The sequence below is a fragment of the Macrotis lagotis genome, chromosome 1 (genome assembly GCF_037893015.1).
Source record: "Macrotis lagotis isolate mMagLag1 chromosome 1, bilby.v1.9.chrom.fasta, whole genome shotgun sequence".
Lineage (NCBI taxonomy): Eukaryota > Metazoa > Chordata > Mammalia > Peramelemorphia > Peramelidae > Macrotis > Macrotis lagotis.
Window position 1 is genome coordinate 311,379,698 of NC_133658.1, and position 25,489 is coordinate 311,405,186.

At 36.5% G+C, this 25,489-nt stretch overlaps 1 protein-coding gene across 4 annotated transcripts in view; it reads left to right on the top strand.

Annotated features, from left to right (window-relative positions):
- Positions 1 to 25,489, top strand: part of ITFG1 (integrin alpha FG-GAP repeat containing 1) — a 294,898-nt gene that overhangs the window by 211,553 nt on the left and 57,856 nt on the right. For all 4 annotated transcript variants that reach the window (XM_074211415.1, XM_074211416.1, XM_074211417.1 and 1 more), the window contains one exon: positions 9 to 52. In XM_074211415.1, the coding sequence (XP_074067516.1) occupies positions 9 to 52 (44 nt within the window). The remainder of the gene's footprint in view (positions 1 to 8; positions 53 to 25,489) is intronic.

Consider the following 25,489-nt stretch of genomic DNA (forward strand, 5'->3'; position numbering starts at 1 on the left):
TTCAACAGTTCTCAGTGGTCTGTGTTCTAATGACTGCCCTCGTAAAATAACTGTAAGTAAAATCAACTATCATTTGTAAATATTGGTAAGAAAATGCTGTCTAGAATAGCTCATTTGCATAACAATTTAAGATTTGCAAAGTACTTTTCATATATTATCTTATTTTATCCTCACAATGGCTTTGTGTGGTAGGTACAGTTAATTCCATTTTTTTAGATAAAGAGATCAAGGCTTAGCGAAATTAAGTGACTTCCCCAGGGTCACATCAATAACAGACTAATAAAAATGGTTTTGTCTAATAGTGATAAATTATTACATAATAATAATTGCTAGCATTTGTGTGGCAATTTAAAATCTACAAAGCACTTATATTATCTCAGTTGTTCCTTACTATACTATATACACTCCAACCTTGACTCTTTATAAGATGACAAAAGTCAACCTGAGAGAGGCTCCCACAGCTAGGAAGTATTTGAGGCAATTTTTGAACTATGGTTTTCCTGACTCTAGATCCAGCATCTATCTACTGCTCTACCTGAAGATGATTCAGGATTTCTATGATACCCCAAAATAGCCTACCTAGAAAATCATTTTTTTACTACTTTAGAAATAACAGAATTTGAAGTGAATAACCAAGGATATGTTAATTTCCTTATTTAGTAACATTTTTAACTTGAGTGTCCCAGGAACCAAAAGATAGGGCTGTGTATACTCTGTACACAGAGAAGAAAATTTTTCCATAAAGTTGTACTTGGCATAATCATACTACCTGTGAAAAAGTGCCTAGAATTTTGCTGTCTCCATGACATGTGTGAAGTTTGTTAGTGGTTTTAGATTTAGCTGGGTTCTACTTTCATTAGGTCCTAGATATAGAATCATCAGGGATGTTTGATTAGTCAGACACCCATTTGACAAAAAAAGAAAATTGGTTCCAGAGAGAAGTGATGAGCCCAGTTTGAACTCGTCTAATATGTTTTCCACTTTGCACAGACCCTTTGCTCTTTTTCCCTAACTTTTAGCCAGTTTTCTACACATTAGCACATCCATCATAAGACCAACAAAGGGAAGATACAATTCAGTCAGTTGTCTTAGCTATTCATTCTCACTAATGAGTCCATAATGAAGAAGTCTGTAACTTTCAGATGACTTGTATTAAGGATTTTTCTCTTCCTCTGTATCAATTTCCCTTTTTCCCTGTCTCTTTTTGTATCTCATTGCATATATAAAATATTTCTCCCTTATGTACCAACCTCCAAATAAACCTGAAAACTCTCTTGAAATCATTTTGAAAGTCACAGAAGTTAAGTTTAATTTGCAAAACTGCTCCTAGATTGATTACTCTGACGATTTGGTTCCCTCAGGCTTCTCAGTATTTTATACATTTGCTTCCCATTTATCCACTTATGACTTTCTTTGAAGTTGAGATCCTGTTGAACTGCCCTTCACATTTTTTCATTTTTCCTCCCCAAAGATATCATAGATCACAACTAGAGTGACAGACTAAAAATGGGAAATATACAGCATACTTCCCCAGTGTTCTGTCCATCAAGTACATGCCTACTTTTAAAAATTATTTATAGCTTGACAGTTTACTTTCATCATATTGATTTTGACTTCAGAATAATCCTATCATGCTACAAGTGTCATCAAACTAAATGAGACCAAGACTAGTAACCTCTTCCCGTTCCCCTAGAAAAACTAGTAAACTTCAAATTTTTTACTACTAGGGTTAGTTAATAAGGTAACTCTTTTATTTTTGCTTTTTTAAAATATAGTTAATATTTTATTTTTCCCCAATGATAGCTAGTAAAAAAAATTTTTTGTAAGGCAGTGGGGTTAAGTGACTTGCCCAAGGTCACACAGCTAGGCAATTATTAAGTGTCTGAGGCTGGATTTGAACTCAAGTAGTCCTGACTCCAGGACCAGTGCTCTATCCACTGCGCCACCTAGCTGCCCCCCAAAATTTTAACATTCATTTTTTTTAATTTTGTATTACAAATTCCCTTCCTCCTTCTCTCATTGAGAAGGCAAGCAAATTGATATAAGTTATACATGTGTAGCCATGCAAAACATATTTCCATATTTGTCATTTTGTGGCAGAAAATAGACCAAAAAGAAAATCAAAAACAACAAAGAAAGTTTTTAAAAAGGATGTTTCTATTTGCATTCACACTCCAATAGTTCTGTCTCCGGAGATGTATTGTATTTTTAATCACAAATTTTTCAGAATTGTCATGGATTGCTAAAAATAGTTAATTCATTCACAGTTGATCAACATATCTTATTATTGTTACTGTATATATACTTCATCTGGTTTTGCTTTTTTCAGTTTGCATCATTTCATGTAAGTTTTTTTGCGATTTTTCTGAGAACATCCTGTTTGTCATTTCTTATAGCACAAAAGTATTTTATCACAATCATATGCCATAACTTGTTTAGCTATTGAGCCATGGACATCTCAATTTTCAATTCTTTGCCTGACCACCAAATGTTCCTATAAATATTTCTGTACATATGGGTACTTTTTCCTTTTTTTTAAAAAAAATCTCTTGGGAGCAGCTAGGTGGCGCAGTGGATAGAGCACTGGCCCTGGACTCAGGAATACCTGAGTTCAAATGTGACCTCAGACACTTAATAATTACCTAGTTGTGTGGCCTTGGGCAAGCCACTTAACCCCATTACCTTGCAAAAAAAAAAAAATCTCTTTGGGATACAGACCCAGTAGTGGTATTGTTGAGTCAAAGAGTATGCCCTTTGGGCATAGTTCCAAATTGTTCTTCAGAATGATTGACTAAGTTCACAATTCTATCAATTATGTATTTGTGACTCAATTTTCCCATATCCCATCCAACATTTTTCATTTTCCTTTTCTGTCATATTAAGTAATCTAATATGGGCGGAATTGTTTTAATTTGCATTTCTCTAATTATTTAGAAGGGGCAGTTGGGTGCACAGTGGTTAAAAAAGCATCTGCCCTGGTGTCAGGAGGACCTGAGTTCAGATGTGATCTCAGATTCTTAATGATTACCTAGCTATGTGACCTTTGGCAAGTCACTTAACTCCATTGCCTTGCCCTTCCCCCCCCCCAAAAAAAATAGTGATTTAGAGCATTTTGTTTGCTTAATCTGAAAACTGACTATTCATATCCTTTGACCATTTAACAACTGGAAAATGGCGCTTCTTTTTTTATAAATTTGACTCCATGTTCTATATAGTTGAGAAATGAGGACTTTATCAGAGAAACTTGCTATAAATTTTTTTCACAATTATGATCCGTTTATTATTTTCCTTCATCCTATTTTTCTCCCTGTATCATCCTACTCACTCTCCTTTCATCCTGTCCACCCTCAAAAGTAATTTCCTTTTGATCATCTCCCCAAAACTGTCCGCCCTTCTAACATTCACCCTTCTCTTATGCCTTCTCTCTCCACTTCCTTATAGGACAAGATTTCCTTATCCAACTTAATGTGTATGTTATTCCCTCTTTGAGCCAGTTTCCATGAGAACACACACACACACACACACACACACACACACACACACACACACACACACACATTTTTTGGTTGTAATCTTAGATCCTTTGCCCTCAGAATAGCATATTCCAAGCTCCATCAGACCTGTAATGTAGAAGCTGCTAAATCTTGTGTTATCCTGACTGTTGTTTCTTTTTGATTACTTGTAATATTTTCTCCTTGAAAATATTGGGGCTCTGAAATTTGACTATAATATTCATGGGAGTTTTCATTTTGAAATCTTTTTCAGGAAATGATTGGTGAATTCTTTCGGTTTCTTTTTTACCTTCTGGTTCTAGAACATCAGGGCAGTTTTCCTTAATAATTTCTTGAGAGATGGTGACTAGACTCTTTTTTTTTAAAACATGACTTTGAGGTAGTCCACTAATTCTTAAATTATCTCTCCTGTATCTAATTTCCAGGCCAGTTGTTTTACAATGAGATATTTCACATCTTCTTGTATTTTTTCATTCTTTTGGTTTCGTTTTATTGTTTTTTGATGGCTCATAAAATTATTAACTTCCACTTGTCCAAATCTAATTTATTTTATTTTAAGGCAATAGGGTTAAGTAACTTGCCCAAAATCTCACACATGCACACACACACACACACACACACACACACACACACACACACACACACACACACACACACACACACACACACACACACACACTCAACTAAGTTAATTAAGTGTCTGAGGTCACATTTGAACTCAGGTACTCCTGACTCCAGGAGTACTATCCACTGTACCATCTAGCTGCCCCCAAATCTTATTTTTAAGGAATTACTTTCTTCTTGGGTCTTTATATCTCCTTTTCAACTTCACCAATTCTACTTTTTTAAGGAGTTCTTTTCTTTAGTAAATGTTTTGCTTCTTTTTTCAATTTAGACTATTCTGTTTTTTTTTTAATGTTATTTTCTAGTGTTTCTTTTCTGTGCCTCCTTTATCAAGCTATTGACTTTTTTTTCAGGCTTTTCTTATATCACTCTCATTTCTCTAATCAATTTTCTACTACCTCTCCTTTTTGATTTTTAAAATCCTTTTTTGAGTTCTTCCATGGTCTGAGGAAAAGTCACATTTTTCTTTGAGGCTTTGGATGTAGGAGTTTTCTGTGTTGCCTTCTTCCAAGTATGTGTTTTGATTTTTTTCTGACTCCATAATAACTTTGTGTTCAGGATCTTTTTATGCCTAGTCCGTTTCTTGACTTTTAACTCTATGCTAAATTGGGACTCTACTTCTGCAGTGGAGAGGGAACTGTCCCAAGTTTCAGGCTTTTTGTGCAGCTGGTTTTAGAGTTATTTCTGAAGGTCTATAAGTTTTCATTTCTTGCAAGGTTGCATGATCTAAGGAGAGGTTTGTTTACTGCTCTCCTGGCCTGTACTCAGCTCAGTAAGCAACCATAGTCACTCTTTTCCACCCTGGAACTCTGTCCAGTCCCTGCTCCCCTGTGGCTACAAATTCAGGGATACAAGTGCTCCTCTTCATCCTGGAATTGCAAGCTGGAACCATATATAGGCAACATAACAGAATCCTATAACTCAGTATAGGGAACCTAGTAATCTCCTTTTGACCAATTATCTGACTTCTTTACTAATTGTTTTTCTAAGAGCTCCAAAAGCTACTGCAAATGTTACCACTAATTAGTTACCCATAGACCTGTGGTTTATAGAAGTATAGCCAGCACCTGTGTTCCACTTTCACATTAGTGCAACAGATTTTTCCTACCAACTTTCTAAGTTATCTTAGACTAAAAATTGTTTCAACCCATTTGTGGGCTTTATCCCTCCAGAATTCATTTTGAGGCATTATTTAAAATTATTTGGAGGGGAATTTGAGAGAGCTCAGGTGAATCTCTGCCTTTTCTCTACTATCTTTGCTCCACCTTAAGGTAATTCTTCCACTGACTATATGTCATAAGTCAGTCTAGCTACTCTTTGTGAAATCTTAGTTGTTATAGAAGCTTCTCTCAGGATTTTGCATTGCTCCATAATGAACTAAGATTGGTAAATTAAGTACCACACCATTGTTCCCCAAGCAAGTAACTAGTATGAGACCCATCATTATCGTTTAATTGAGCACAAAGAGAATGATAAAGAACTTATAGGGGAAGTTTACCCTGAAGATCTCAAATATTACCTTATAATGCCCGAGGGGAAACAGTTCTTCCTTTTATGTTTTCAGAGGTTAGATGATGGTCCAAATCAATTGTTTAAACTTGTTGCTAAACTCAGATTGTTGTATGTAGCAAAACAAAATAAATCTTTTGTCTTGAATCTTTGATGCATTCAATCAGAGATTTCTGGGGCTGAATCAACATGTTCTGTTTAGCTCACCAATAAATTATCTCAAATCATTTTCATTCCCTATTTTGCCCATAATCAAATGAATTCTTTGTGTTATCTTTACTTCACCATCCCCTCTATGATGAACACAACTTATGTGTATGATATTTGGATTTATGAATATGTTTCCAAAAATAAGATTCTCTCTACAGCTCAAAACCAGTCTCTTGTTTATTATAATGATTACATGTCATTGTACTGAAAAAAAGTAAAGAGAGAAGTAAAGAGAAAAGCAGTGACTTGAATACTCTTTAATGTATTATCTCACAGAAATGACAAATTAGCACAAGGAAATATATGAATGAACCACATTGGAAAATGCAGCCAACCCACCTGAAAGCAAACAAAACACAGTGACTTCTACAGGCTAAACTCACATGAGAAAAATAAGCACTTTCTTGTGAGAAAATAAAAAGCCCAACCTAGCTCCCATATATTTTTCACATTATAAATTCTCATATTTTGTTTTCATGAATACCTTCAAGATCAGTTACTATGATTCCCTGCAGCATTTTTGTATGTTCTTATATAGACTATACAGCTACAAAGGCAATAATACTATGTTTAATATATGTGTGTATATATATATATGTATATATATATATATACATATATATATCGTTTCAATTTTGCTTCTTGCAAGATTTTTAGGGAAATCCTTTAGAAAAAAAAAATTGAACTTGTAAATATGAATTCCTGTCATCATTTGTAAGGTCACAAAATAATTAGTCAAAGAAACCCTGTTAATATTAAACTTAACATAAAAGAACTTTGGAGAAATTAGTTTATAATCTAAATAGATTATCTAAACCACAGTGCATTGGCATGACCCAAATTAGCACTAGAAGTGAAGATCTGAAATGTCCATATCCCTTGATTCAGAGATTCCACTTGTATGGATTCATCACAAAAAAGTCCCCACATACAGCAAAACAGTAACAACAGTATTTTTTTGTGGAACAAAGTAAATACCTATAGTTTAAGAAATGGCTAAATAAATTGTGGTACATGAATATAATTGAATATTTGTTGTTTTTCAGTCCTGGTCAACTCTTCAAGATCCCAATTTGGGGTTTTCTTGGCAAAGATACTGGACTGATTTGCTTTTTCCTTCTCCACTTAATTTTACAGTTGATAAAATTGGGACAAGCAGGGTTAAGTAACTTGCTTAAGGCACAATCTAGTAAGTGTCTGAGACCATATTTGAACTCATTCTTTCTGCCTCCAGGCCTGCTGCTCTATCCATTGTGCTAGGTAGCTGCCCAATGGGACGTTACTTTGCTATAAGAAAACACAGAGAAGCTTGAAAGCTTTATATGACCTGATGTAGAGTAAAATTATCAGAGCCAAGTTAGCAATATGCTCAATAATTATAAGAAGGTAAATGAAAAGAACAACTACAAAATAGTCAAAAGCAAATGTTACATAACTACAAAGAACTAGCATGAGTCCATAGAAGAGATCAGAGAAGACATTCCCAACCCCATTCCTTTGCAGAAGTTAGAATATCCTCAGATGTGAAACATTGTACATTGTGTGTGTGTGTGTGTATACATGTGTATATGTATATTTGTATATATGCAGATATGCAGATATGAACACACAAACTTTCCCTTTTATTGATCAATTTTCTTTATAAACAAGTATTTGTTATATGGGATGACTGTGGAAGAGAAGGGATACTGAGAGAAATTCTGGTAATGCAAAAACAGAAAATAGCAATTTTTAAAAAGTGTTTTACATGAAGGATCATAGATAATAATAGCACTGACCAGGCAAGTAACAGACTCTCTAAGAACTCTAAAAATAACTTAGAAACAAACAAGGCAGCACAATTAAAAGTCTAATGTAGGAGGCTTGGTTTCAGAGCTAGTGTTTTCTACAATGCCAGGGACCTCTTGGAAAGTCATGAAATGACTTCTCTTTATGTCCCCTTTAGAAGTTTTCAAATAAATCTTAAGGAAATGTGACTAATCCTCTATTCCCTCTGCAAGAAGCCTAAATTTTACAGTTATCATGAGGCTGACATAGGAATGAGGCACACAATCATAATATCCTTCTCAACCTGCTCCTTTCCCCAAGAAGATATAGCATGTCATGGTTTTCTTGGAAGAGTCTTTTAAGGATATTAAACCACAGAGAGACTATATCCAAAAATAGCACAATGACTTAATCCTACTGCCAGACCTTTCCACTTATTCAGAAAGACCTAAGTTCAAATCCTGCATCAGGCTGAGCTGTGTAATCATAAATGAGTTAAAAACTTCTCTCAGCCTTTAGCCTTCTCATCTGTGAAATGTGAATGATAACAATAGCACCTATCTCCCACAGCACTGTGAAGATCAAATGAGGTAGATGCCTGAATCAGGGGTTATATCACAGATCTCTAACCTTTTTCCGAGGGGCCCTTCCTGATCATTTCTCTAGCAGTGGCAAGCAGAACTGCCACCTCTCTCCTTGCTGGAATGCCATCAGCTTGGGCAAAGGGGGGTGGGGCAACAATTAGCCATATACCCTATCATTTTATACTTCTGATCTCCTATATACTCTCTGTGGGTAAATCTAACTATTCCTTCTCAGGTTCTTTTCTCAGTCTTCATCTGTATATTACCTATTAATTTTTAAGCTTCCTTCAGGGGCCCTCTCCTGGGCCACCTTCTCCCTCATAGAAAAATTACATCAACTCCAACAGATACACTCCTCCTTTCTGTACAGAAGACTATCTTATTGGAGTCAGCTAGAAAGTAGGAAAGTACACAGAGGGCCAAGAAAGCCCTGTGTTAGGAAAACCTGAGTTTAATTCTGGCCTCAGATACTTATTAACCGTGTGACCTCTCTATGTAACAATTTCCTTATTTGTAAAATGAGCTTCCCAATAGTATTGACTTCTCAGAGTTGTGACAATCTAAGGAGTTAATATATGTAAAGTGCTTTGCAAACCATGAAGTGTTCTTTAAAAGCTAGCTGTTCTTATGACTATATTCTTCAGTCTGTTTATCTAGCCCTACCCTCTCTCCTGAGCTATACTCATATACTAGCAAATACCTCTTGGGCTTCTCAAACCAGATGACTCTAAGGTATCTGCAATTCAACATGTCTGAATCAGAATTCAATTTCTTTCTTTACATGTCCTCCCCACTTCCACTTCCCTATTACTACTAAGGATACCACCATCCTCCCAGTCACCCAAGCTCACAACCTCAGTGCCAGTCTCAGCTTTTCACTCCTACCCTACATATCCAGTCTGTTGCCAAATCTCATAATATTCCTCTAAAACTCTCTGGCATCCCCTTTTTTCCTCTATTCATGGCTACCCCCCCCCAATAATCATTACCTTGATTATTAGAGTAGTTTTTTTCCCCATATGGAATTATATCACTGATTTCAATGAAGATCAGAATTATCTTTCTTTTTTTTGGGGGGGGGGGGTGGTTGCAAGGCAATGGGGTTAAGTGGCTTGCTCAAGGCCACACAGCTAGGTAATTATTAAGTATCTGAGGCCAGATTTGAACTCAAGTACTCCTGACTCCAGGGCCAGTGCTCTATCCACTGTACCATTCAGCCTCCCCCAGAATTACCTTTTTTTTTTAGATTTTTCAAGGCAATGGGGTTAAATGGCTTGCCCAAGGCCACACGGCTAGGTAATTATTAAGTGTCTGAGGCCGGATTTGAACTCCTGACTCCAGGGCCGGTGCTCTATCCACTGCGCCACCTAGCCACCCTCCAGAATTATCTTTAAAGAAAATTGTTTCATAGCCCACTTTAATGAAACATATCCACTTGTCCAATATTCATTAATTGCCTAGTATACATAGGGCACTATGGTCTGTAAAGAAATCCCATAAGTTATCCAGTTATAAGATATCAATAAATTTCATATTCTGTTAACCCAAGCAATAAGAATCCAGCAAAAAAAAATAAGAAACCAACTCCTTTCCCTTTAAAAATTATTTTGCTCCATGTGGTCCTTCCCAAATAAATTGGAGTGGTCCAAGAGACGGAATTAGCATAATACCTTTATACATTGAAGAGTTTAATAGATATTTGTTGAATTCAATTTGTTTAGTTGAATTAGGTCCTACAATTTTACTAATAAAATGGTGTGCCTCTACTCTATTACCTTGTGTGAGGGGTTGCTCTTTTGAAGGTCTTCATTGTTGAGAACACACATTTTGATTTAGCTCAAACCTTTTAGCACCCTAAGTTCTATATAGGGTCACAACCTTGCCTCCCACCTCTGTTCTGTTGCTTCAGTCTTTATCCATTATGTCCTTGTAATCTGTGAGAAAGAATCCATGATTATTCCTCCAAATAATTCCTTAGTGTAACATCATTTTGATTCAAATGATTGCATATCAGACCATTGACCTTCATTTTATCTTAGCTATGGGAATATTACTCTTCATACTTTTAATTCATTGGAACAGATGCTTAGCAAGTCATAAGCTTATTTTTAAAAGTTTACATCTCATATGAGCAACACATTCTCACAAGATATGAATTACAGGGTTCATTTTAAAATGTGTTGGTAGTTTTAGGCTAGGTTGTGCCACTTTTTCTTGTTTTTATTCTACAGATCACTACCAAAAATATAGGTGCCAAAGTTGGAATATAAAATTATTTTGAGTGATATACAGGTCCTCTTTTGTGTCTTTTGGGATGATGGAATCCATTTGACTTTCAGCATTGGGAGAGCACAGGCCCAAAGTAGAGGATGTGAGAGGGTCATAGGACAAGAGCTAACATTTAACACAGTGCTTTTATGGCTTTATGGTTCACTGAGGGCTTTGTCATCTCATTTGATCAGACTAGTGGAAAAATGGAATCAGGAATACTGTCCAGTACAGGAAATGAATGAGGAGGAAAAATTCAGAGCCTCCAGGGTCTACCAAAGAAAGAAGGAAAGAACACAAGAGTCTGAGAATATAAACCCTGTGTAGTTGAGAGAAGAGCCATACTAGCATAGGGTCAAGGGAGTAATAGAGTTCCTGTAGTTGGAAGATTAGTAGGTATGAAAAGTGGTACTTGATTATGATGGGCAGTAGAAAAGGTTGAATTACCTCCGGCATGCACAGGTAGCTCATTCAGAAACTATGCCAAGATTGATTCAGGAGACCCTAACCTTGAAGAATACTGCCAATCAATCAATAAGTAATTATTAAAAACCCACTATGTGCCAAATATTATGCCACTATCTATATAACAGAACAGAGCCCTTGGGCCTGCTTTTCCATTATCTATAGGCTCCTAAAATGCAGCATGGGGACCCAGTAACATTACTATAGCAGTGATAGGACAAGAAGCACAGTCTTATGTAGGATGAAGCACAAGTTGTTAAAGGGGGGGAGGGGCAGCTAGGTGGCGTAGTGGATAAAGCACCAGCCCTGGAGTCAGGAGTACCTGGGTTCAAATCCGGTCTCAGACACTTAATAATTACCTAGCTGTGTGGCCTTGGGCAAGCCATTTAACCCTGTTTGCCTTGCAAAAAAAAAAAACTAAAAAAAAGGGCAGGGCACAGAATTAAGTTTTCAGATCATGTATGCTGAAACCAAAATTTCATTCAACAGATGTTACAGCTGGAAAAGACCTTAGAAAACTTCAAGAGTAATACAATACTTCTCTATAACTCTTTTTTTTAATGTATTTATTTATTTATTTTCATCCCTATGCCTGTATATATTTTTGTTACAAAATTTCCTTCCACCCTTCCTTCCCACCCTGCTCCCCTCAAGTGGCAAAAAATCAGGTTAGTATTGTACCTACATATTTTTAATAAACACATTTACATGTTGGTCATCTTCAGTATAAGGAATTAGGATTAAGGGAAACAGATAATTTTTAAAAAGTGTTCATCAGGGTCATCTAGGATAGAACACTAGCCCTGGAGTTAAAGAGAACTTGAGTTCAAACTTGACCTCAGACAATTAATAATTGCCTAGCTGTATGACCTTGGACAAATCACTTAACCCTATTGCCATAAATAAAAAAAATATATATTTAAAAGTTTAAGAAAAAAAGTTCATCAGATTCTGAAGGGGGTTTTGTTTTTGTTCCTCTGGATGGGGATAACATTGTCCATAGCCAGTCTAATGCAGTTATTCTAACTCTCTGAACTGCTGAGAGGAACTGCTTCCATTAAGGTTGATCATCTCATACTGTTATTGTTGATGTGTACAATGTTGTCTTGGTTCTGTTCCCTTTACTCAATATCAGATCCTATAAGTCATTCCATACTTCTCTAGAGTCTGACCATTTATGGTTTCTTATAGAACCAATAGTATTCCATAGTATTCATGTACCGTAACTTGTTTAACCACTCCCCAATTGATGGGCATCCTCTCAAATTTTCAATTCTTTTCCACTGTTAGAAGAGCTGCTGTGAATATATTGGAACATTTGGACTTTTCCTAATTTTTAAAATGTCTTCTGGATAGAGACCTAGAATTCGGAATTGCTGGGTCAAAGGGAATGAACATTTTTATTGCTCTTTGGGCATAGTTACATATTGCTCTCCAGAAAGGTTGGATCTGTTCACAACTCCACTAGCAATGCTTCAATGTCCCAGTCCTCCCACAACCTCTCCAACATTGATCATTTTCCCTTTTTCTCATCTTGGCCAATCTGAAAGGTGTGAGTGATACTTCATTGTTATTTTAATTTGCATTTCTCTAGTCAATAATGATTTGGAGCGTTTTTCATATGATTATATATATAACTTTAATTTCTTCATGTGAAAACTGTCCATTCATTTCCTTTGACCATTTATCAGTTGGTCAATGACTTGTGATCTTATAAATTTTTTTTTGCAAGGCAAACAGGGTTAAGTGGCTTGCCCAAGGCCACACAGCTAGGTAATTATTAAGTGTCTGAAACCGGATTTGAACCCAGATACTCCTGACTCCAGGGCCGGTGCTTTATCCACTACGCCACCTAGCCACCCCGATCTTATAAATTTGATGCCGTTCTCTATATATTTTAGAAATGGGACCTTTATCAGAACTCCTGGTTGTGAAAATTGTTTCTCAAATTTCTTTCTGCTTTCCTTCTAATTTTGGCAGCATTGATTTTATTAGTGGAAAAACTTTTTAATTTAATATAGTCAAAATCATTCATTTTGCAGTTTATAATTTACTCTAATTCTTTTTTGATTATAAATTTATCCCTTTTCCATAGATCAGTTAAATAATTTTTTGATCTATTAATTTATCTACAGTGTCTCCCTTTATGTCTACATCCTGTAGCCTTCTTGACCTTATTTTGGTATAGGGCTTGAGATGGGATCCATGCCTAGCTTTTGCCATACTATTTTCCAGTTTTCCCAACAGTTTTGTTCAAATAATGATTTCTTAGCCTAGAAGCTGTTGGGTTTGAAAAATAGTAGATTGCTGTAGTCATTTACCGTGACTTCTTTTTAACATATCCTAATCCATTGATCCATTACTCTATTTCTTAACCAGTACCAGGCTGTTTTGATGACTGCTGCTTTAGAGTATATAGTTTTTAGATCTGGTAGAGCTAGGCCACCTTCCTTTACATTTTTTTTTCATCAGTTCCCTTGCTATTTTTGACCTTTTCTTGCTCCAAATGAATTCTGTTACTATTTTTTTTCAGCTAGGAAAAGTAGTTATTTGGTAGTTTGATAGGGCACTGAATAAGTAAGTTAATTTTGGTATAATTGTCATTTTGATTATATTAGCTCGACCTAACCAGGAGCAATTGACATTTTTTGAATTATTTAGATCTGACTGCATTTAGTTGAGAAGTGCTTTATAATTGTATTCATACAGTTTCTGGGAGGTAGATTCCCAAGTATTTAATGTTGTCTAGAGTTACTTTAAATGGAAGTTCTCTTTCTATCTCTTCCTGTTGGGCTTTGTTGTTCATATATAGAAATGCTGATGATTTATGTGGGTTTTATTTTATATCCTGCTGAAAAAAACTCAAGGAGTTTTTTAGATGATTTTCTTGCATTCTCTAAGTATATCATCCTATCATCTGCAAAGAGTGAAAGCTTTGCTTCCTCATTTCTAATTCTGCTTCCTTCAATTTCTTTTTCTTCTCTTATTGTTGCAGCTAGCATTTGTAACACTGTATTGAAAATTAATGGTGATAATGGGCATCCTTGTTTCACCCCTGATTTTGTTGGAAATGGTCTGAGTTTATTCCCATTACATATAATATTTGTTGATGATTTTAGATAGATACTATTTGTTATTTTAAGTAAAACTCCATTTATTCCTAAATTTTCTAGTGTTGGGGGGGGGGGGGGTAGGTTTTTACAAGGCAAATGGGATTAAGTGGCTTGCCCAAGGCCACACAGCTAGCTAGGTAATTATTAATTGTCTGAGGCCAGATTTGAACCCAGGTACTCCTGACTCCAGGGCCAGTGCTCTATCCACTGCACAACCTAGCCACCTCTCTAGTGTTTTTTAATAGGAATGGATGTTGTATTTTATCAAAGGGTTTTTCAGCATCTATTGAGAAAGTCGTATGATTTCTGTTGCTTTTGTTATTGATATGTTCAATTATGTTGTGTGTTATCCTAATATTGAACCAAGGTGGCCTACCTGGTATAAATCCTACCTAATCATGGTACATTATTCTAGTAATAATTTGCTGTAATCTCAATGCTAAAATTTTATTTAAGATTTTTGCATCATTATTCACTAGGAAGATTGGTCTATAATTTTCTTAATCTGTTTTGGTTCTTCCTAATTTAGGTATCAGCACCATATTAGTGTCATAAAAGTAGTTTGACAGAACTCCTTCTTCTGTATTTTAAATAGTTTGTATAGAATAGGAATTAATTGTTCCTTAAATGTTTGGTAGAATTCAATTGTAAATCCATCTGGACCTGGAGACTTTTTCCTAGGGAGTTTATTGATGGTTTCTTCAATTTCTTTTTCTGAAATGGGGTTATTTAAGTAATTTACTCCTTCTTCTGTTAATTTGGGCAATTTGTATTTTTGTAATTCCCTATAGTTCTTTACCATTCTATTGATAAGGAAATTGAGGCTGGAGGAGGTTGTGACTTGTCCAAAGTTACACAGATGATATATAGAAAAGAAAGATATGAAGCTAAATTATTTGTTTGCTCCATTGTCATTTTTCCCACTACACTACACTCCCTCAATGTTCTGCATTTGCTTTTTTTAATAATATTTTCCCCTTGTTACATATAAAGACAGTTTTTAACATTTGAGTTCCAAATTGTTTATCCCACTCCTTCACCACCCCCTTCCCTAAGACAGTAATTTGTTAGAAGATATATATATATTCAGTCATGTACATTTGCTTCTGAATAAAATTAAAACAGAATTATACAATCCCAAACCAAATAGTCCCTAAAAAAGAACCTTCTCCAGGAGATGCTTGACAAGTACTCCTCCAGGTCTTACTTAAAGACCACAAATGTCAGGGAACTTGCCTTCCAAAGGCAACCCATTCTAAGTTATGATAGTTTAAGGAATCTCTCTCCTCATATTAAGATTAAAATTGCTTCTCAGAAACTTCTAACCATTTTTGTTCTTAGTACTGCCCTTTGGAGCCAAGTAAAACATGGCTGATCCTTCTTTCATGTGATAGCACTCCAAATACTTGAGAATTAATCATTTGTCCAACCTAAATCTTCTCATCTCCATGCTGAATTTCCTTATGATCTTGAGGCCTTCTGCCTCATCTGGATGCTATTTGGCTTATTCATCTTAAAATGTAATGTCTACAGCTGAGCACATTTCAGGTGTCATCTGATCAGGACTAGACACAACAGCACTATCATCTTTCTGTTTCCAGGGCCTCTCTTTTTTTTTCTAATTTTAGAAAGGTTTTATTTATTTTGAGTTGTACATTTTTTCCCCCAATCTTGCTTCCCTCCCCCCACATAAGGCAATTTGTTAGTCTTTATATCATTCTCATAGTTTATATCATTCCCAAAGTAGACTTTGATCTAAGTTGAATATGATGAGAGAGAAATCATATCCTTTTTTTTCCAAACTCCAGGGCTCTTTATCTGGATACAGATGGTATTCTCCATCACAGACAGCCCAAAATTGTCCCTGGTTGTTGCACTGATGGAATGAGCGAGTCCATCAAGGTTGATCATCACCCCCATGTTGCTGTTAGGGTGTACAGTGTTTTTCTGGTTCTGCTCATCTCACTCAGCACCAGTTCATGCAAATCCCTCCAGGCTTCCCTGAATTCCCATCCTTCCTGGTTTCTAATAGAACAATAGTGTTCCATGACATACATATACCACAATTTGCTAAGCCATTCCCCAACTGAAGGACATTTATTTGATTTCCAATTCTTTGTCACCACAAACAGGGCTGCTATGAATATTTTTTTACAAGTGATGTTTTCACTCTTTTTCATCATCTCTTCAAGGTATAGACCCAGTAGTGGTATTGCTAGATCAAAGGGTATGCACATTTTTGTTGCCCTTTGGGTGTAGTTCCAAATTTTTCTCCAGAAAGGATGGATGAGTTCACAGCTCCCCCAACAGTGTAATAGTGTCCCAGATTTCCCAAAACCCTTCCAACAATGATCATTATCCTTTCTGGTCATATTGGCCGGTCTGAGAGGTGTGAGGTGGTACCTCAGAGAAGCTTTAATTTGCATTTCTCTAATAATTAATAATTTAGAACAATTTTTCATATGGCTATGGATTGCTTTGATCTCATCTGTTTATTGTCTTTGCATATCCTTTGATCATTTGTCAGTTGGGGAATGGCTTTTTAAAAAAAAAATATGACTCAGTTCTCTATATATTTTAGAAATGAGTCCTTTGTCAGAATCATTAGTTGTAAAGATTGTTTCCCAGTTTACTACATTTCTTTTTATCTTGGTTACAGTGGTTCCAAGGCCTCTCTTAATGCAGTTTACCATCACGTTAGTTTTCAAACTAATCACACACTTAATTGACTCCCATAGAACTTGGATTCCAGTAAAATTTCCAGACCTCTTTTCAGTAACTTCATATTGAACCACAGCTATGCCATGTGATATTTGTGAACTTGAAATTTTTTGCCCAAATACAAGACTACAGTTATGCCTTTCAAATGTTATTAGAGTAAGCCTAATCATCCAACTTGTTCAGACCTTTTTAAATTCTTACCCTGCCCTTCATTATTTTAGCTAGTCTATCCAACTTTGTGCCATCTTCAAATTTTATAAGCATGTCATTTTTCTTTATCCAAGTCATTAAATAGAGCAAGGATAAGCACTCTTCACTGGGGTGGAGAAATGGAATCCTCTTTCCAAGTTGATACTGCACTATTAATAATTACCTTTTGGGTGGCCAACCATTTCCAAATCCTATACCATCCAACCCACAACTCTCATTTTTTTTGTCAAAATTGCATTAAAGACTTTGTAAAATACTTTGTTAAATTCTAGGTAACTGTTTACAACAATCCCATAATAAAAATCTAGTGACTATTATAAAAGGAAATGCAACTTTTCTGATATCTCATGTTCTGAACTTGTTGACTGTGAATTATGCTGGCTCTCTGTGGTCACTGCTGTCATTCTAGATGTCAAACCATCTCTTGAATAATACAGGAATCTAAATCAAGCTCACTGTTCTTTAATTTAAGGACTTCTTTTTTTAAAAAAATCAGTACATTTGCCTCCCTCCAATCCTATGGCCTCTCCCCATTCACCATAATAATTCAAAGAAAACTGGCACTACTTGGCAATATCGTTCTTATATAATTCTTTTTCAGATAAAAATTACTTAAAATCATCAAGGACAGCAAGCTACTCTCTAGTCAGTGGTGTCAAACTCAAATAGAAATTATCCCTTAGAAAACCACAAATTAATATTATCTATGCCATATTATATTTTTATTTATTTTATTAAACATTTCCCAATTACATTTTAATCTTGTTTAGGTTACTTACCTCTGCTGTATTGCCAGGCTGCCATTCATAATATAGTCTCACATATAATTTTACTGTTTAGTCTTCATAGTCCTTAAATTTGGGGGCGGCTAGGTGGCGTAGTGAATAAAGCACTGGCCTTGGAGTCAGGAGTACCTGGGTTCAAATCCAGTCTCAGACACTTAATAATTACCTAGCTGTGTGGACTTGGGCAAGCCACTTAACCCCATTTGCCTGCAAAAACCTAAAAAAAAAAACATAGTCCTTAAATTTGAATGACTACTGCATAGCCTTAGGAGTTAGGCTTTTTATAGAATTTGTCTCATCTGCAAGTTAAAATTTGCCAGTGATTTTTATTATATTTTTCTTATGACAAAATACACATAGTAAGGTATTTTTTCTTTAGCTTCCCAGTGTGTTCTAATTGGTGTGCTTGTCAAGGCAATCTGGCTCCTTCAGAAACACTGACAAGGCCTTGCTGCTCTGAAGTTACATGCTGGCTATCTGGAAGTTTGCCCTTTACCAAAAAAAAAAAAAGGTCAAGTTATTTTGTTTCATCATTAGGAAAGAAAAAAAGAATCAATTCTAATGTTATAACATAAGGACCATACCTTTCTGTTATTTATCTTATCAAATAACTGCCCACTTCAGGTTCACATTCTTTAGATCCATGCAAAAGAAAATCAAATGAAATAACTACAGATCTTTTGAGCAGTTCAAAAAGCTTCTTAATCACCTCAGAAAAAAAAAAATTGTCTGATTTCTCTAGTTCTCCCAGGCTGCAGTCAGCCCACTCCTTTTCATTTGCTTATTACCAGAAGCATTACTATTTTTACTATATCATTCACTATTATCTCCTGAAAAAGGATACCAAGTGTTTCAAAGTAAAACATTTTCTAAAAACAAGTACAATTCATAACTACAAATATTTTTATAAAACACAAAATCATTAGTGCACCTTTCTTTATAAGAGTACAGAATTCCTTATAAAATCTTCCTCAGTTAATCACTAGATATTTATTAAATACCAACAATTCAAGCACTATGCTGTACCTTGGAGTTTAAAAAGCAAAAATGAAAAAGACTCCTGCCTTCCGTGAGTTTAAATTCAATCAAAAGGAAACAAATATACATAAATGTAAATTTAAAATATGTGTAATTTTTGTGGGGAGCCACTGCAAATCAGGAATTGTCTCACTTGGGAAGTTGTAATTAAATTGAGCTCTGAAGAAAATTAAGAATTCTAAGAGATAAAGATGAAAAGGAAGAGAGCTCCAGGCATGGGAACAAACTGTGCAAAGGCATGGATGTGGGAGATGGAATGAATGAAGGGAAATTTTGTGTGTATGTGTTTCTGTGTGAGTCTAAGAAGCCTAGAAAGCTGGGCTGAAACTGGATTGTGAAGGGCTTATATTTGATCACAGAGCAAAAGTCCTTATTCTGGGGGTCTGTTTTTCAGTATATCTGATTTCCTTTGTAATTCCATTTATTTTATGCATTTAAAAAAAATTCTCAAAAGGTTCTGTTAGTTTCACCAGACTGTCAAAGAGGTCCATGACAAAAGCAAGATTAAGAATTCCTGTTCCAAAAACAATAGGGAGAAAGCAAAATTTGTTGGAGGGTAACATAGTCATAATATTGCTTATAGAATATCAGTTTAGTAGATATGTTCACTGTGAGTAGGAATACACTTTACAACAAAAGGAGAAACTTGGGACAGTGAGACCAATTAGAAGGCTATTGCAATAGTCCAGGTGAGAGATGATATAGGTCTGAGCTAGGTTAGTGGCCATGAGCAAAGAGAAAAAAGGATAGTTTCAGATGATTTTATAACTTGATTGGTTAAAAATAGGATAAGACGAAGGCTTAGGAAACAGGGTGAGAAGAGATGATGGTGCTCTAAAGAGCAATAGGAGAAGTAGGAAGAAGAACAGACTTATAGAGAAAAGAAAAATGAGTTCTGTTTAGACATGTTGAATCTGACATGCCTTTCCATGTGGGAAGATCTTAATTGGCAGCTAGTGATATGTACTGTGGGGCAAACAAGAGAACAGGATTAGATGTATGGATCTGGGAGTCATTGGCATAGAGATAATCATTGAACTCTCTGGTAGCTAATGAGAACTTAAAGAGGAGAAGTAAAAGAATGGAAATCAGAACAGAGTCTTGATCTACCCCCAAGGTCCTAAATGAGCCTGTGAGTTTTGCTAACCATATCCTGTGGTGTAGTTTTACATTGCTTCAGGGGAAGGGAAGAAACAAGGATGATATGCATGCTCTAGGTATGACTGTGCCCATGATTAGTGGGTCAGACTTGGACAAAAATGATTGAGGAGTGGCAAAAAAAGGTAGGGAATTAAAGATTGGCAGTGTAAAGGCAGGATTTCCCAGAAACTCACTTTCAAAAAACTCTAAAGGCCTTAAAATTATGACTCTAACTAAATTTTGGAGATGTAGAACCCACAGGAAGACCTAGTGAGGCAATTCTCCAGCCCAAGGTAATTTGGAAGACCTTTGGGAACCTCTATGTCACAAGGGTCAGAGGGGGCAGCCACAGAGCCAGGATCACCCTGGAAATGCTCTTCCAGATTGAAGGAAGTGCAGCCCCTCCCTGGGAAATGGAAGCAGGCCCGAGGAGCCACCCACCAGCTGTTACCAGAGTGCTCATTCCAGGGAAGGTAAAGGAGTGGGGGGAGACCATAGAGGTGTCTCCACTATCCCTGGGACAGGACTCTTGTGTTTTGTCTACATTCAGTACCTTGTCGCAGTCTCCCCACCCCCAGCCATAGAACGGGACCCTCATCACAGCTCCAGGGCAGAGGGGAGTGCTTGTGATCATCCACAGACCAGAACACAAACCAGGAGAGCAATCAGAGTCTCTCATAAGACATTGAAGGAACTGAGGTCCTAGTGGGGGTGTCCCAATAATACTCAAAAGCTTGGGGAGCACCTCAAAATTAGGGCACAGACTTGGGAAATGAATAAACGGGGAAAAAAGAACCTGATCATAAATAATTACTTTGGTCCTATGAAGGTTCAAAACACACACTCAGAAGATGACAAAGTCCAAGATCCTGTATTCAAAGCCTCCAAGAAAAATGGGAATTGATCTCAGGCTATGGAAAATGTTGAAAAGTAACTTATTGAGGTAGAGGAAAAATTGGGAAGAGAAATGTGAGCAATGCATGAAAATCATGATAACCAAGGCAGCAGCTTGGTCAAGGAGATACAAAAAATACCAAAGAAAATATGATGTTAAAAACCAGTTTAGGTCAAATGGAAAAAGCAGTACAAAAAGTCAATGAGGAGAATGCCTTAAAAAAGCAGGATTGGCCAGATGAAAAAGAGATACAAAAGCTCTCTAAAGAAAACAGCTCCTCCAAATGTAGGGGGGAACTAAGGGAACCTGACTGTGAGGAATCAAGAAGCAATAAAACAAAACCAAAAGAAGAAAAAAATAGAAGAAAATATGAAATAATGGGAAAAAAACAACTGACCTAGAAAACAGATCCAGGAAAAAACAATTTAAAAATTATTGGACTACCTAAAAGTCATGACTAGTTAAAGAGCCTTGACCTAGTTTTTAAAGAATTTCTACAGGAAAAATAGGAATTGAGGGAATCCATCAATCTTCTCCTGAAAGAGATCCAAAAAAAAATAACTCCCAGGGATATTATAGTCAGATTCCAGGACTCCCAAGTCAAAGAGAAAATATTACAAGCAGTCAGAACTAAATAATTCAAATATCATGGACCTACAGTCAGGATTACACAGGACTAAGCAGCAATCATATTAAGGGCTTGTAGGGCTTGGAATATGATATTCTGGAAGGCAAAAGAGCTTAGATTACCACCAAAAATCAACTACCCAACAAAATTGAACATCCTCTCCCAGGGGAAAAGATGTACATTCAATGAAATAAGGAACTTTAAAATTTTCCTATTGAAACGATCAGAACTGAACAGAAATTTTGATCTCCAAGTACAAAACACAGGTGAAGCATAGAGAGGGTAGAAGGAAAAGGCAAATTATGAGGGATTTAATGATGTTATGAAATGCTTGTATTCCTGCATGAAAAGATGATACTGAAAACTCATATGAACTGTCTCAATAAGCAGTTAAAAGGAGCATATTTAGACAAGATATAAGAGAGAGCTGAATATGAAGGTGTGATATAAAGATGGAGTTAATGGATGAAAAAAAGGAATGTATGGGAGAAAGGGAAAGAGGAGAGGTAGATTGGGCTAAGGTATTTCATGTAAAAGAATCAAGAAAAAGCTTTTGCAACAGAGTGGAAGAGGGGAGGGTAAGGGGGAATGAGTGAGCCTTCATTCTCAACAGAGATGGTTCATGGAGGAAATAACATACACACTTAATAGGGTATAGAAATCTATCTTACCCTAGATGAAAAAGCAGAGGAAGGGGATATAGAGAGGGGCGGGGAGGTATAGATGATAGAGGAGAGAGAAGATCATGGGAGAGGGTAGTCAGATACAATATAATTTTTTTTGGTTTTTGCAAGGCAGTGGAGTTGGGTGGCCTGCCTGCGTCCATGCAGCTGGGTTATTGTTGGGGGTCTGGGACAGGACTTGGGCTTGGGTCCTCCTGGCCCCAGGGCCAGTGCTCTGTCCTCTGTGCCACTTGGCCTCCCCAAAACACATTTTTAAAGAGGGAAAATGTGAAAGGAGAGAGAGAATAGAAAAAATGGAAGTAGAGAGGAATGGATAGTGGGAAATACAATTAGCAATAGCAATTGTGTGAAAAAATATGGAAGAGGGGTGGCTAGGTGGCGTAGTGAATAAAGCACCAGCCTTGAAGTCAGGAGTACCTGGGGTCAAATCTGGTCTCAGACACTTAATAATTACCTAGCTGTGTGGCCTTGGGAAAGCCACTTAACCCCATTTGCCTTGCAAAAAGAAAAGAAAAGAAAAAATATGGAAGCAACTACTCTGATGGACTTATGGTAAAGAATACAATCCATCCCAGAGGCAAAGGTGATAGAATCCAAACACAAATTGAAGTATATTTTTTCTTTTTCTCTCTTTATTTTTCATGATGTTTTTCTATTTTTGTGGGAGAAGAGGGGATTATGTTTACTCTTATAAGACTATTTAGTAATGTGTAAATAAAAAATAAATTTTAAAAAACATAGAGAATCAAGAGAGAATATTGTCACAGAAAGAGATATTATCACAGAAACAGAAAGAAGGGAGCATTTAATCATCATTGTCAATGGCTGCAGAAAAATCAAGAAGTACTCAATGTGAAAAAAATTCAGGAATAAAGAGGGAGAGGTAAGGGAGAGAGCAGTTCAATAAATTTCAGAGAAGCCAAACAAAAATAATATCATCAGAGCATATTATAGACCACCTGAACAGGAAAAAAAAAGTTGATAACTTTGGGGAATAGGTCACAGGCTTAACAGGGATAAAGAAATGAGATTATCCATTCAGACATCTTATCCAAACAATATATCAGCCATTTATTAAGCAGCTTCTTTGTGTAAAACATTGTGCTGGGCATTAGGATTATAAAGACAAAATGAAAATGATTTTGGAGGGTTCTCTCTTTACCAAAAGAGCTAATAAGGGAGCTAATAAATTATTGTTTTGTCTAAATGATCTTTTCTTCAAAAGATGAAAGAACTAATAAGGAAATTCCTATTTTGTATCTAGTTCCTAATAAGGAGGAACTGGTTCCTAGGCTGGAAATGATCAAAACCTGGAGAAGAAATCATTGTCTTAAAATGTGTGATCTAGGAAAAATAACCCAAAATTGTCTTGGTATATATACTTTAGATTTTGAGAAAGCAGATTTGGGAGAAGGGAGTCTTAACATTTTAATGTTTTCTCATATATTTATATAGATACATATGAATGATATATGATATCTATCTAAATATTCATTCTGCCCCTATAGTCTCCCATTTCTGTAGCTGAAGCAGGAGAAAGAAAAGGGGTAGAACATGTTTCATCATCAGTCCTCTTGAATCAAAATTATTTCTTTGATCTGAATTATGATATATTCTAGTTTTGTTATCTATTGTTTGATACTTATATGAATTCATATAAGTATTCCTGTTTCACTGAATTCTTTATCAATAATTTCGTATTTCATTAACATACCAATTTCTTCAGCCATTTCTAACTAATTGGCACTCATTTTGTTTTCTGTTTTAGTATTTTGTTGCCATAAAAATTGCTGCTATAAATACTTTAGTATACGCAGTATTTTACCATCTTTATTTATCTTTCTTGGGACATATGCCCTATGGTGGCATATCTGAGTCAAAAGGTAAGAACATGTTTCAGGAGATTCAGAAAACGTAGATAGGGAGACTCATGAACTAAAATTCTGCTTAAGATGTCAACTTAAGAGGGATGGAAATTTCTCAAATATGAAATTTTGAAGAAACAAAGGAGCTCATTCTAGTGAGGTACAATAGTGAAATTGTATAAAGAGACTAATGAGGATACACAGGGAACTCACCAATTAGATATTTAAAGATGTAGAAAAGATGGAAGCAAGAACAAATAATTGAAGATAAATACAAAAGCATACCATTTTTCTTTAAGAATAAGGTCATGGGGGGTGGCGACTAGGTGGCATAGTGGATCAAGCACCGGCCTTGGAGTCAGGAGTACCTGGGTTCAAATCCGGTCTCAGACACTTAATAATTACCTAGCTGTGTGGCCTTGGGCAAGCCACTTAACCCCATTTGCCTTGTAAAAATCTAAAGAAAAAAAAAACAAGAATAAGGTCATGAGTTAGCCAGGGTTCAGTGAACATGTGGGTGTGGAAAGTGGATGGGTGGGGCAGAATTTAGTCCTGGCCATCACCACTGCCCAACATCCAGAGATCTGTACCCCTCCTGAAGATGAACCTCACGCCTGAATGAGAGTTTAAAGACCCAGAAGTATACAAAATATGCTTTATATTTCCAAATGGAGACAAATATAAGGATGACTGTACAAGAATATCTCCTGGAGTCTTTGAGAGAAATGGAGCAGGAGTCCATACCACCCCCAACAGAATAACCTATATAAGGGCCTGGAAAGATGACAAAATGAATGGAATTGGAAGACTTGAACATTTTTCTTTTTCTTATTTTTTCTTTTTTTTTTTAGTTTTGGCAAGGCAATGGGGTTAAGTGGTTTGCCCAAGGCCACACAACTAGGTAAATTATTAAATATCTGAGGCCAGAGTTGAACTCAGAATTGAACTCAGATACTTCTGACTCCAGGGCCAATGCTCTATTTACTGCGCCACCTAGCCACCCCACTTGAACATTTTTCAAAAGCAGTATATTGGGGACAGAGCCAAGATGGCTAAAAGAGAGGATCCTCTCTTAGGCGTTCTCTCATAAAACTTATAAACTAAGGACTCTAACTAAATTTTTGAGAGACAAGAACCCACAGAGGGACCCAGTGAAGCAGTTCTCCTACTCAAGGTAACCTGGAAAAGAGCAGAAAGGCTTTGCTCCCCGGGGTTGGAGGGGCAGCCCACCAGAGGGAAAGAACTTCAGCCTCCTGGAGGCAGCCCCAGGGCACAGCACCAGGGGAGTTTCCTGATCTACACCCTGGGGAGCACCGGGCACAACTTGGGGGAATGGGGAACCTCTGCCAGAGTGAGCATGTGAAGCCCAGCCCTCAGGGCACACAGTGAGCAGCCAGATCCAGGAACAGGAAGCAGAAGCCAGTAAGCAGGAGCCCGTAGGGCATGAGCACACTGAGCCTAGGGAGGGAGTG